Source organism: Mus musculus, chromosome 15, assembly GCF_000001635.26.
Source record: "Mus musculus strain C57BL/6J chromosome 15, GRCm38.p6 C57BL/6J".
Classification (NCBI taxonomy): domain Eukaryota; kingdom Metazoa; phylum Chordata; class Mammalia; order Rodentia; family Muridae; genus Mus; species Mus musculus.
In genome coordinates this window covers 89,491,033-89,504,256 of record NC_000081.6, presented here as the reverse complement: position 1 = coordinate 89,504,256, position 13,224 = coordinate 89,491,033, and the positions used below count along the sequence as shown (strand labels likewise).

At 52.1% G+C, this 13,224-nt stretch overlaps 1 protein-coding gene across 11 annotated transcripts in view; it reads right to left on the bottom strand.

The window, feature by feature from the left end:
• The window catches only part of Shank3 (SH3 and multiple ankyrin repeat domains 3), a 67,249-nt gene extending 56,005 nt beyond the window's left edge, over window positions 1-11,244 (bottom strand). For 10 of the 11 annotated variants that reach the window (XM_030248673.1, XM_006521224.4, XM_030248675.1 and 7 more), the window contains exons 1-8: window positions 6,165-11,244; window positions 4,338-4,994; window positions 3,839-4,042; window positions 2,782-2,853; window positions 1,029-1,137; window positions 803-954; window positions 550-717; window positions 344-460 (exon numbers count right to left, since the gene is read on the bottom strand). In XM_030248673.1, the coding sequence (XP_030104533.1) occupies window positions 344-460; window positions 550-717; window positions 803-954; window positions 1,029-1,137; window positions 2,782-2,853; window positions 3,839-4,042; window positions 4,338-4,625 (1,110 nt within the window). In that variant the 5' untranslated portion in view covers window positions 4,626-4,994; window positions 6,165-11,244. Of the gene's footprint in view, window positions 1-343; window positions 461-549; window positions 718-802; window positions 955-1,028; window positions 1,138-2,781; window positions 2,854-3,838; window positions 4,043-4,337; window positions 4,995-6,164 lie in introns of those variants that run through there. The other variant, NM_021423.4, reaches the window with a different exon arrangement.
• Window positions 11,245-13,224: the final 1,980 nt, after the last annotated feature.

Here is a 13,224-nt window from a genome sequence, read left to right as displayed (position 1 = left end):
GGACACACACGTGGTGTACAGGGGGCAAGAATCACTCACACATACAAACTCGTCAGCGCATACCTATGTAAGTAGCTCTCATCTGAGAGCTAGATGCTAAGAACATTCATGGGGATATATTGCCACATACGTGTGTTCAGAGAACAGATGTGTTTTAAGTGGGCCACCCAGGAACTACTACCCAGTAACCAGACCGGGCACAGAACCTACACATGGAGTGTCACACGAGCTGGGATGTTCAGTCACCTAGGTGCAGGCGCATCCTATCCACACATGGAGTCACCCTTTTACAACATACAGAAAATGTAAGTGAGCCCACAGAGGGGTAAGACTCAAGATGTACCTGGTTGTAGAGGGCACAGATGTGCAGGGCTGTGTTTCCCGAGGCATTCTGAGCACCCATGTTGGCCCCATAGAACAAAAGGTGCTCCAGGTGCTGCACGTGTCCAAAGCGACAGGCCTGAGGAGAAGAGAAGTGTGAAGTATCCCAGACAGAGGCCAGGACCACCTACATACAGCCTGGACCCCAGCCTAGGTCCCCCTGCTCACCTGATGGATCTCTTGCCAACCATTCTCATCAGTGGTCCCCAGCTGTGCATGATCATGGAGAAGCAGCTCGCAACAGAGGGCATCCCCGCCCCCTAGGGCACTATGGTACAGGGGCGTCAGGCCGCGGCTGTCCTTGTAGTCAGGCGAAGCCCCCAGGTCCAGCAGGGTCTGAGGGTTAAGGCACCTCAAAATCCATGCCCATCCCAGCTTTCTGCCTTGAGTCCCTCCAGACCAGGGTCCTGCCCTCACTAACCGTCAATGCCCCTGCGTTCCGCTGGCGGGTAGCACAGTGGACGGCTGTCAGCCCATCTCGGGTCCGGAAGTCCAGATGAGCACCGCCGTTGCGGAGAACCTTCAGGAGGTCAGTGGCGTTGTCCAACTGTGCCGCAAGGCTCAGAGGGCACTCTGGAATGGGACATAAGTGAAGGTTAGGGTCCCAGCCGGTCAAAAACACAGCCCCTCCCCATTCTTCTCCTCACCTCCTGAGTCAGGGTCATGGAAATTGGGGTCCAGCCCCTTGTCCAGCAGGCGGGCCACCTTATCTGTGCTGTGTAGCTGGACATAGTCCATGAACTTCTTCAGGTTTGCCTAGAACATGAGCAATCCAAGTCAGCTGAGTGCCAAAGCTAGGGTCATCCTAGCATCACCCGACATCCTCCAGCAGGCTCCAGGCCACCTGTCCCTAACCCCAATGTGTCTAACCTGTCACCTAGCTTGCTCATCCTCAACCCTATACTCTTACCTCAGGTCTCATTCCAGCTTGGCTGGACCCGTGTACTTTCAAATCCCTTCCCTGCAGACCCTCAACAGTGTCATCCTGAGCCTGGTCACTCTCACATCCCAGCCTGGTCACCCCGGTCACGGGCCAACTGAGTCCCTTCCCTCAGCCTAAAAGAACACTGAGGCCATTCTGACAGGTGTCAAATCCTAACAACTCTGGTCTCATTCCTCCACCCCATCTTACTAGCTCCTCCTACATCCCATGGTACACCCCTGGCACACCTATGACATGACTTTGCCTTCCAGTCCTTCACCCGGCAAAGTTTCACTGACTGGCCTTGTCTGGTGGTACAGGTGCCAGCCACACAGGGCAAGGAGTCCCAGCCCAGGCATTCACAAGCAGCTTATACCACAGACAGAAAAGGGTGCCTCATGGACCAGCATCATGGGTCAGGGTGCTCAAACCCTACAAGAAGCTATGCAAATCCTCTAGGAAGACCTTAGCCAGCCCCAAGGTAACAGAGAGAGCTAGGGATAGCCGGACCCCAGGCAAGCCAGGGGACAGGGCTGCAGTCAGAAGTCCAGGTCCATCCTAAAACCAAATGACTTTCTGAAAGGCAAGTGGCTCTCATGTCTTACGGGCACCTGAGAAAAGAGCTGGAGAACCCAGGGTGCCAGGGTCACACAAGGGCTGGTGGAGGGAGAGACAAAGACCTCTCTGACATGGTCTCTACCCAGCATAGAGCCATGGCCATTGACTGTCACCTGTCCTGGGGCAGCAGGAAAGTCTTTCAAGTAAGCGTAAGGATCTAGGACCACAGATGGGGTCACAAAGACCTTTCCCTATACTCCAGAGCCCATCAAGAAAGTATCCCATGAACAAATTCCCATTGATCCACAGAACTGGGGGAGTTGGAAAGGGGCTGTGACACCCACCTTGCCCCCTGGACACCCAGGAGGGGTTTAGTACCCCCTCAAAAAGAAAGTGAATAGAGTCAGGCCCTATACTCTATATCTGGGAGTAGGTCCCAGATGCAAAGACACTATACAGGTTAAGTGTACCCAGGCCACAGGGCCTACCTAGTCAGACAGATCTGAGCCAGCTTCACCGGGCAGTCACAGCAGGTGACTCAAGCCCTCTGCCTCACCTGTAAAATGTGTAGCAAATCCCTCCTGGAAGAGAATTCATGAGCTACCTAATTTTGTGTTCCTTATATAGAGAACTTCTTGCCCTCTCAGAGCCAACACATTGGATGCTTATTGGCTTCCCTGCCCTGCCCCCCCCCCAGCCCCCAAGCTTCTAACAAGGCTCTCACCCCTACACCAGCCAATATCTGATTAAGCTGCAACCTATCACTGGACCAGCCATGGGCATGGAGCCTGTGCCCACCCAGCATGCCCAGCTCCAGCTCAGGCCCTGAAATCAACTTGGGGGGAAAAGCAGGCTGGGTCAAGCCAGCATGGGGACAGTCAGTGGCCATGGGGAGTCCCCTCCAGGGACTGCCTCCTTACCTTTGTGTGTAGCTTTGCAAACTGCTTGTCATCTATGAGGTTCTGGGCATAAACTCTCCGCTTGTATCGGAACTGCTCAGATAAAGAAAAGGTGGGGAGAAGACTACCACACAGGCCCATGTGAGCAAGAGGTGGCTACCACCTCGGGCTGCTTGCCTCCCTCCTGCCCACAGTGTCACTCCCGCACAGCCATGCAAGTCCCAGACACACACGTACAGAGTGGACAGAAATGAAGTGACAGCTACTGACCACCTACTACCCAGAAACGATGGGCAGTCCAGAGAAGTACTTGGCCAACTAATGGCCTGGTGGGCCCACAGCTCAAGTCAGCTTCATTTCCACCACTGGGACCTGGAAAACTCTACTGCTCTCCCAAGATCTGAAACTAAGCTTCTCCTAGACACTTCCACTCCAAGTAGAAATAACCCAATTCCTGGTGGAAATTCCATGAGGGTCAGACCAACTTTGACCTTGGTGTATACACACACACACACACACACACACACACAGGACGAGCCCTTCCTATTGAGACTAGGTCTCCGTCCCTATGGAATGGCACTCAAATCACCTTTATATGTCACAAATGGTGTTAATATTATTTTGGGCTAACCTCAGAAGACATGGGAGTGAGTGGCAAGAGGAGGCAAATGTGCACACAAGTGACACTGTTCGCACCACATGACCCCTAACGCACTCACTCTTAAACCGCTCGCACCACACACACGCCCCGAGTGCAGTGCATGTGTGGCATGCATGTGCTCATTGTGTGCTGTCCAGATTGCTCGCTGCAAGCGCTCTACACACGGCGCTCACACTGTTTCTCCATGCTTAAGCTGCAACACACCACTTACCACACAGGCAGCTTGCACTTCACCCTGCCCACTGCACTCGAGGTGTACCCACCTCGGTCTCTCAGCACACTGCTCAGGCTGCACACAGCCCCCCACCGCGCCTGTCGCCAACTCCTCCCGGCCTGCCCTTCTACTGCTCCAGCCACGGAGCTCAAAGATCACACCCTGAGCGCTCCATTCCACCCCCACCCCAGTCGGCCCAGCACCTCCAGATAGGGCAGGGGCGTGTCCAGGTTAGGCGGGTAGTCCTGTAAGAGCCGCTCTTCATCCAGGAACTTGCCGGCGCGACCCCGGGAGGGAGGCTGGAATAGCCCGTAGTTGAGCGCGTCTTGAAGGCTATGATTGAGGGCGCAGAGCACACGCTGCTTGGCGGCCCACACGGGCGCGGTTGGGTCCAGACGCAGGCACTTCTGCAGCGGAGCGAGTCGTGAGCCCGGACCTGCGGGCGCAGGGCCCCGCGCCCCGGGCCCCGCTTTGGAGGGCTAGTTGGGGAGCGAGAGCAGGGACCCCGCGCCACCGCGCAGAGGCCGAGGCCCCGCCCCGGGGCTGGGCTTCCAGGGCCCCGCCCCGGCGATGGGGAGGGTCCCGCGGAGGCGGCGGGGGAGGGGCGAGTGGCCACGGCCGGGGGTCCTGGCGCAGGGCGCGCCCGGCGGGGGTCACCGCTAGCGGGCCACACAGGGGTACGGCGAGATCGCAAAGGCTCACCGTTTGTTGCAGGTCCGGGATGCCGACGCGCACGACCACGGCGCTGGCCCCGGGGCCGTCCATCCCGGTGCTAGCGCCCGGGCCCGGACTGTTCCCGGCGGAGAGAGGAGCGCACGGGGACTCCGCGCGGCGCCCTGGCCCCCCCTGACCCCCCGCAAGAGCCCCGCCGACCGCGCTACGCGGGAGGGGGCCGGGGGGGGCCGGGGCCGGGGCCAGCGCGGGGGACAGCGGCTCCGGGGGCTCCGCAGGCGCAGCGGCGGCGGCGACGGCGGCACGGTTTAGCTGCATCGGCCCCGGCTTCGAGCGGCGCCTGCCTTCCCCGGGGGCGGGGGCGGCGGGGGGAGGGGGCCCGAGCCCGGAGCGGAGCGGAGGCGGGGAGGGGGCCGCGCCGGAGGCGGGGATGGGAAGCCCGGGGCCGGGAAACTGGGGTCCCCCGCGGGGTCGGGGCGGCGTGGGCGTGTGGTGCAGAGGGCGGGGGCCGGGGGCCCGCGCCGAAGAGGGGGGGGGTTGGCTGTCGAGGGGGAGTGGCTGACACAGCGGGGGGATGGCACGCCGCGCTTCCGCTGCAGGCGAGCGTCGCAGACCACCGTACTGGGGTGACGGAGGGTTCTAGAGCTGGGTGGGGAACGCGTCGGGGCAAGAGGACCCACAGGCCGACTGAGAGGGAGAGACAAGCAGGAAAATTGGTGACCCGGGGTGGAAATCTCCCCAGTCTGCCGACCCCACTCCAGACCCCAAGGAGGTGGTGGGGTCACCCGAGCACGGTGCTGGGTGGGAGTCGGAGGGCTGCAAACCCCAGGCGCGAGCAGGGCGGAGCTGCAGTCCACGGGAGCTCCCCCCAGACCAACCCTTCTAACCGCGCCCAGGGTGTTCCTCTCGGCCCCCACCACAACCGAGTTTGGGGAGTCTGTCCGGACTCTGCGGGCCTCCCGCACCTTGGGTAGCCCAACCTTGCAGCTGGTCGCCCCCTCCCCGTCACCTTAGCGACAGCAGGCTGGGGGCGCGACCTACGAGGAAAGGCTTAGGGGAGGGGGCGCCACTAGTCTCCACCTGCGGCGGGGAACTGAATTTTAGTTTCACACGTTGTCGTGGCAACGCGGGAGGGGGTGACGAGTGGGCGGGGAGGGGAGCGCTGCGAGTGAACCAACTCAGGCGCCGCCCGCGTGGCGTGCCAGCCTTAGCCCGGCGCTGCCTCGGAAGTGCCCAACGCACGGGGGCCTAGCTCCCAAGGCCCAGAAAGGTGTAGCCCCTGAATGGATGAATTGCCCTACTCGGTAGTGTCTACTGCCTTCCACTGCACTCTCCCGCATACCTAGACTTACACCTCACCCCCTAAAGGCCCCAGAGAGCCACTCATCGGTGGCGGCACAAACTGGACAGCTTTTGTGGAGCAGCCTGGCCGGGAACTCTGCCAGTGGCAGAAAGCATCCCCTTAGCCACAGCCTCTCCTACCTTCTCCGTGAGCAACCCTGGATCGCCCACAAAACTGGCTATTCCTGCGCATCCCAGGAATAACCCTGGACTACCCTGGTCCTATACACGATAGAGCCTCCCCAGATCCCACCCCCTGACCACCTGGGTCACCTCAGAAATGCCCTCACCCCACACAGAACAGTGATTGGCTTAGACTGCCCCCCCCCAGAACAGCCTGCACTCCCCCACGGATCCTCCACTTTCCCAAAATGTTTCATGACTCCATATAGGGCTCTCTGACCAATCGCAACCACACAGCATTGTCCTCCATGGACCACCTGGCTCACTCCCACATCCCTACCCCTTGAGGGAGAGCCTTCTCCCTAAAGAACCTCCCTTAAAAAACCCGCTTACCCGGCAGAGCTGAGTCTCCAGTGCCTCTGTACGTCTGTTCCCTGCTACCCTCAAGCCTGGGTGGACCCCTCCGTGCTTGGGGAAGTGAAGCCCCAGTAGGCTCTGACCTCCAAGCCCCTCCCAAGGTGTGCCTGAGTGGTGCAACTTAGGGTACCCTAGGGCTTAGGGCAGGATGTCAGAGGAGCAGGAGAGGAAAGAGTCTCCCTTATCTCCAGGAAGCACCTTGGGAAGCTCGGGGCTGGGTTTCCTGTGTTCCAACCCAGAGAGGAAACTCTGCTTCCTGACCCTGGAGTCTCTAACATCTTCCTCCCTTGCCTCTTTCCTCTCCGCCTTGACCCCTGCCCCAACTCCCTCTGGCTAAACCCAGTCCCTCCCATCAAAATCTCCACCCATCTTTTATTTCCAGCTCCCCTTTCCCCTAAACTAGCTGCCTGCTGGTGGAAAATGATGGCTAGAGATCACCAGTGATAAGACAGGAGTGGAGGAATCCCATGTCCTCAATCAGGCAGCTGGCCAGCCTTGGGCACTCTGTAGACATGTCCTTGACCTGAATGGACCCAGAGCCCTGGGTCTTACCCTTTCAGGCTTACTATCCCAAACTGGACCTCGTGGGAGCCCTTAAGCCTCCCCTGACCTCCCTTGCTGAGTGAATCTAATTATGTTTGATCTTTGTTGCCAAGCTTTGGGGGGAGAAAGTATTTTTTTTAACCAGCTACCTGCAGACTGACCCCCATCTCTGGCCCCAACTAGCCTTCACACTCCCAGGGTGACATCAAGCCTGTGGCCTGCACAGTGCCTGGCCCACTCTTAGTGAATCTCACAGTGCCCCAGCCTGCTCCCTGCTAAACAACAACAGTAACAATGCCCAGAAACACATGGGTGTCTTTCCCAATGGGTTCCTGGAGAGCTAATTAATAGGATAGAGGTGTTTTAGCAATTATTTTGTTGAGGATAACTTCAGGTTCCTCCTTACCTCTCCCAAGCCACTTGAGCAGCCCCAGCTGCCCTCCCTCAGGCCCATCTGACCCCCTATCTCCCAGGGAAGGTGACAGGACACTGCCTTGGCCCTACCTTCAAATGCCAGGGTGGTTTGCTTATTCCTTCCTTTCACCAGGGCCAAAATTCTGGAAAGATCTTATTTTGGCTAGCCACACACTTCTTCCCCTCCTCCTGGTGCACTTTCGGTTACACAGCTTCAAAAGACTTGGGGGTGGAGAAAGATTTGTAACGAGTGCAGGGCATGTGGATGGGATTGGGAGCAAATACACAGCAGTCGTCCTCAGCCCCCTGTTCCTGCAGCTGCCCCCAGGCCACTTCCATGGGTCCACTACTTAAGCATCCCCTGGAGATGCCCAAATCTCCATGCTCAGCACATCCACACCCTAAGTTTACTCTGGCCTGTGATTCATACTTCCATTCGTACCCACTGGCCCTCTGGTTGACCTTGCTTGGCCCTGTCGGTTCCTCTGTCTGCTAGGTAATTTGCCTCTCTCCCACATCCGTGGGTATCCCTTCCTTCCTTCCATCCATCATTCCTGCAAGCATCCTTCTCCCTCCTATTACTCAGCTCACCCAGGCCATCTCCAAGATGCCTTTCCTCTCCCAGGCTGCATCTCTCCCTTTGTGAACCCACCTCACCCCGTGCTTCTTTGCCGATTGCTCACTTCTGTGCAGATTTTGCTTTCTCTTTTGTAAGGCTGCCATTGTCTTTCAAGGCACTGTGATGCCTTTTTGTTGTTGCTTAGCATCTGTCTTTCCCTGCCAGAAGGTGGGCCCCCTGTAGAGACGGGTCTTATTAGCCTCTCTGGTTCTGCTGTGTCCAAGCCCTGGTACACAGTGCAGCTCAGCTTGTTGGCTGTCTAAGTAAGCCGGAGATTAAACCATCCCCTAGAAGACTACACCCAACTTCTGCTCAGACCTCCTCACTGTGGAGTAGGTGAAACTCTGAGTGCTAAATTGATTGACTATAAGCTGTCTAGATCCCCACTCTGTGTGTGTGTGTGTGTGCGCGCGCGCGCGCACGTGCATGTGTGTATTTATTATTCCTGATTATGTCATAGCTAAAGGTATATTCATATTCCATCTCATCTTGAGTCTGATTTTTCTTCCTCTAGGAATAAGAATCTCTTAAGATTCAGCTTTTTGCTCTTCGATGTTTGAGCGAGAGTCTTGCGATGTATCCCAGGCCTCCTCAAACTCACCGCCATCAGTCCGTCAGCCTCCGAGCTTTTGGGTTTGCTCAGCTCTTTTTTTATGCTACTTTGTTTTTCTCTACATTGCTTTTGAGTTTATCTGATAGTTATCTGATTCACTTCTTGTGTTTCATTTCTTTTTTTTTTCTAAGTTCTTCACAAACATTCAGCATGGGTAATCTCCACTCGTCGTCTGAGTTATAGGTGTTGATATGTAATATTTTTATTTCATTTTTTAGTTTTCTGTTATATATTTTTGGTCGGGGGTTACAAGAATATGCTTGTTTACATTTTCAAATGGAGACTATATAGTTTGTGGACGAGCTATTAATGATTTCTACCTGCATTATGACCCAGGAAAGATGGTCTGGACAATACTGGTCTTTGTGCAGTTTGTGAAGATTTTCCTTGTATCTTGAAGCCGAAGGAGGAAAATCCTAGGATTTTCTAGGACAACCTGGACTACATAATGAAATTACATCTCAAAAAAAAAAAAAACCAAGCAAGGGAGGCCTGGTGATGCACAGGCAGATCTCTGAGTTCAAGACTATCCTGGTCTACAGAGTGAGTTCCAGGACAGCCGGGGCTACACAGACCATCCTTGTCTCCAAAAACAAAAACAGAGCAAACAAACAAAGGGTGGAGAGATGGCTCGGTGATTAAGAGCATTTACAGGACCCAGTTTAGTTCCCAACACCAACAGGATGGCTCACAAGGATCTGTAACTCCATCTCCAGTGGTTCGGATGCCCCCTTCTGGCCTCAGGAAGCACTGCATGTATTCAGTGCAAATACATAAAGTTTAAGCACAAAACTCATAAAATCGTTTGAAATTTTTTAAGGTTTAATATATACTATACATGTTTTTAAGCATTAAAAATGAAAACCAGTGTGAGCATTTGTATCTATATATCTATTATCAATATATCTATATATCTATTTCTCTCACCATATGTGTGTGTGTGTGTGTGTGTGTGTGTGTGTTAATGATCATTTTTTAATTAATTTATTCACTTTACATCCCGATCACTGCCCCTACCTCAGTATGTTTCTGCGGGGCTAGGCACATCCTCTCCCACTGAGGCCAGACAAGGCAATCCAACTAGAAGAACATATCCTATAGACAGGCAACAGCTTTTGGGATAGCTCCCTCTGTAGTTGTTCAGGACCCACATGAAGACCAAGCTGCATAGCTGTTACAACTGTGCTGAGACCTAGGTCCACCCCTTGTATGCTCTTTGGTTGGTGTTTCAGTCTCTAAGAGACTCGAGGATTCAGGTTAGTTGACTCTGTAGGTCTTCCTGTGGAGTTCCTATTCTCTTCAGGGCCCTCAATCCTTCCCCACTAGTCTTCCATAAGAGTCTCCAAGCTCCATCCACTGTTTGGCTGCGGGTCTCTGCATCCATCTGAGTCAGCTGCTGGGTGGATCCTCTCAGAGGACAGCCATGTTAGACTCCTGTCTGCAAGTATAGCACAGAATCATTAATAGTGTCAGAGATTGGTGCTTGCCCATGGAATGGGTTTCTGGTTGGGCCAGTTGTTGGTTGGCCATTCTGTCAGTCTCTGCTCCATCTTCCATCCCTACATTTCTTGTAGACTGGATACATTTTGGATGGAAAGTTTTGTAGGTGGGTTGATGTCCCTGTCGCTCCACTGGGGTTCCTACCTGGCTACAGGAGGTGTCCTCTTCAGGCTCCATGTCCCCAAGACTGTGAGTCACAGCTAAGGTCACCCTCATTGATTCTTAGGCACCTCCCCTATGCCAGGTCTCTGTCAAGTGTTCGAGATGCCCTCCACCTCCCCACCCCCACCAGTTGCAGATTTATGTTACCCCCCCTTCCAAATGAGATTCAAACATCCTCGCTTGGACCTTCCCTCTAATTTGGCTTCTTTGGCTTGTAGCATGGTTACCCTGCACTTTATGGCTGATCTCCAGTTATAAGTGAGCACATGCCATACGGGTCTTTCTGGGTCTGGGTTACCTCACTCAGGATGATCATCTGGAGTTCCATCCATTTACCTGCAAATTTCATGATGTCTTTGTTTTTAATAGCTGAATAGTAGTCCATTGTGTAGACGTACCACCTTTTCTTTATCCATTCTTCAGTTGAGGGACCATCTTAATTAATTTCTATTATTTGTTTTGTGCTTATCCTTTCTCTGTGTGGCGCTTTTCTATGTTTCCACTTTCCGTTTAATTGATCAAGCTCTCTTTGTTTCCCTCTCCTTCCTCTCATTGTTTTGGAAGTGATACAGTCTTTCTTTTCAGAGTCACGACTACACTTAAGTTATATAGTTTATAATCATTAAACTAATTAGTATCCCTTTACATATGATAAAAAGAATTTATAGTAAGCTCCAATGGATCCTCTTAGTCTATAGGGTCTATAGGGTGTTGCCCATTTTGCTTAACTTAAAAATTACCTGTTTTTGTTACTGCTCCTGTGGTCAAACAATGAGCACTCCTTTAGACTTCATCTTATGATGGCCAGTTCCCTCGCTGCCTCTTCTTTCTTGCTTCTCGCTCTTTAACATCTCTGGGTCTTCAGTTATCTTCGTGAAAGTACATCCCTTAGAAATTTCCCATGTCTGTCATGTAATGTTACTGCTTTGTTTTTCATTAAAATATCTTGCCTTGCCCCGGCTTGATATTTCAAGATTTATTTTGTTAATTACACATATATGTGGATCTGTGTAGGCTTTTGCATGGGAGCATAGGTAACCGAGACATCAAAAGAGGTTTGTGAGCCACCCCAAACTCAAGTCCTCTGCAAGAGCAAGACACACAGTTGATTGCTGAGCCACCTCTAGTTTTTTGAGACAGAGACAGTGAAGCACGGTGGTTTGAATGAGAATGGCCCTCAATAGGTTCATAGGTTTGAATACTTGGTCACCACCATTTGAAAGGATTAGAAGGTATGGTCTTATTCCAGGAACTGTTCACTGGGGGTGAGCTTTGAGGTTTCAAAGAGCCCATACCAAGGCCAGAGTCTCTTTCTTCCTACTGCCTTAGGATCTGGATGTAGAACTCTCAGTTACTTCTCTAACACCATGACTGACTGACTGTTCCATGCTACCCACCAGGATGAAAATGGACTGAACCTCTGAGACTGTAAGCAAGCTCTAAATAAAGGCTTTCTTTTATAAGAGTTGCCTTGGTCATGGTTTATCTTCACAGCCATAGAATACTGAGTATGACACAGAGTCTTAGCATGTATCCCAGGCTGGCTTTAAACTTGTAATCCTCCTGTCTCAACCTCAGTGATAGGCTTACCGATCCATATCACCATGTTTACAGACGTATACTACCATGCCTGAGTCTTTACCGTTATTATTTGAATGGCAACCAAGCCAACAGGCAATCCTAAACTGATAGTTATTTGACTCAAAGATTTCTGAAGCCTTTTTTTCTCTCTTCTTTTGCAGTACTGCAGATTGAATCCAGGGCCTTATGCATGTTAAGCAAGCACCCTACCACTAAGCTACATCCCTAGCCCACCTTGAAGCATTTTTTTTTTTTTGCATTCTGGATAGTTTTCACAATTCTGACTTCCATAGCAGTAATTCTCTCTTTAACTGTGTTTAATTTGCTGTCAATCCTGTTGTATTTTTAGAAGCTCTACATGGTACATGTGTAAATCTTCATGTTCTGATTTTATATTTATTATTAATTATTATTTGGCTTTCACTTGAGTTTGATTTGGGGGTTTCTTTCATTCTTAGTCTTTTCAAATGTATCTGTGTCAATTTTTTAGTTTTCTAGTGTGATAGTTAGGTGACACTGCCCTACTTCGGCAGTACCTTATGGTGACAGGTAGGTAGTCCCAGGGAAGAATTGATGCTTCAGGGTTATAAGTTCATACTCAACATGGATTTATGTGAAAATCCTGAACGACTAGGATGTGTCCCTTCTGTGGTGGACCACTAGTCCAAGACATCTTTCATGTGGCCCTGAGGAACACAAAGGGTAATATAGTTCCCACTCCACAACTAGCAAGGGCAAGCAATGGTCTCTATTTCACAGAGATCGACTTTTTCACCAGATCTTGACAAAACTTGAGGAAAACTGCTTGAGCTAAGAAGAAATAAGCAACAGCAATTATGCTGGGTGCTCTACGTGCCATTCTAAGTACATTGCTAGGCACTCTACGTGCAATATTCTTTTTTTGGGGGGGGGGGTTGGTTTTTTCAAGACAGGGTTTCTCTGTATAGCCCTGGCTGTCCTGGAACTGACTTTGTAGACCAGGCTGGCCTCGAACTCAGAAATCTGCTTGCCTCTGCCTCCCAAGTGCTGGGATTAAAGGCGTGCACCACCACGCCCGGCTTACGTGCAATATTCTAAGTATATTGCATGTATTAACTCATTCAGTGGTGCAGGGTCACTGAGAAAATCAGTTATTGTCTTCGTTTAACGAAGAAGATTAAGTAAGTCTCCTCCAAGCCACAGAGAAGTAGAGACACCAGTGGAGGTTATTCATGGTGGTGCAAGCCTGCATCCAGGATCCTGCAGGATGAAGCAGGAGGATCACAAGTATGAAATCCTGGCCAGCCTGGACTACATGGCCCTGAGATTGTGGGGCTGAGGGTGAAAAGAACACATACTGAGAGAGACATAGGAGGGGAAAAAGAGAGGAGAAAAAGAAATCATAAATAATTTTCACTCATTTGTTTATTTGGGGTTTTTGAGATAGGGTCTCTCTACATAAGCCTAGCTATCCTGAGACACACTGTGTAAACCAGGATAGCTTCAAACTCAGATAGCTCCATTTGCCTCTGCCTCCCAAGTACTGAGATTAAAGGTGTGTGTCACCATCCCTGGCCCCCAAATAAATTTTAAAACCCAGGAAATAAACCTACGATTTCTTGCCT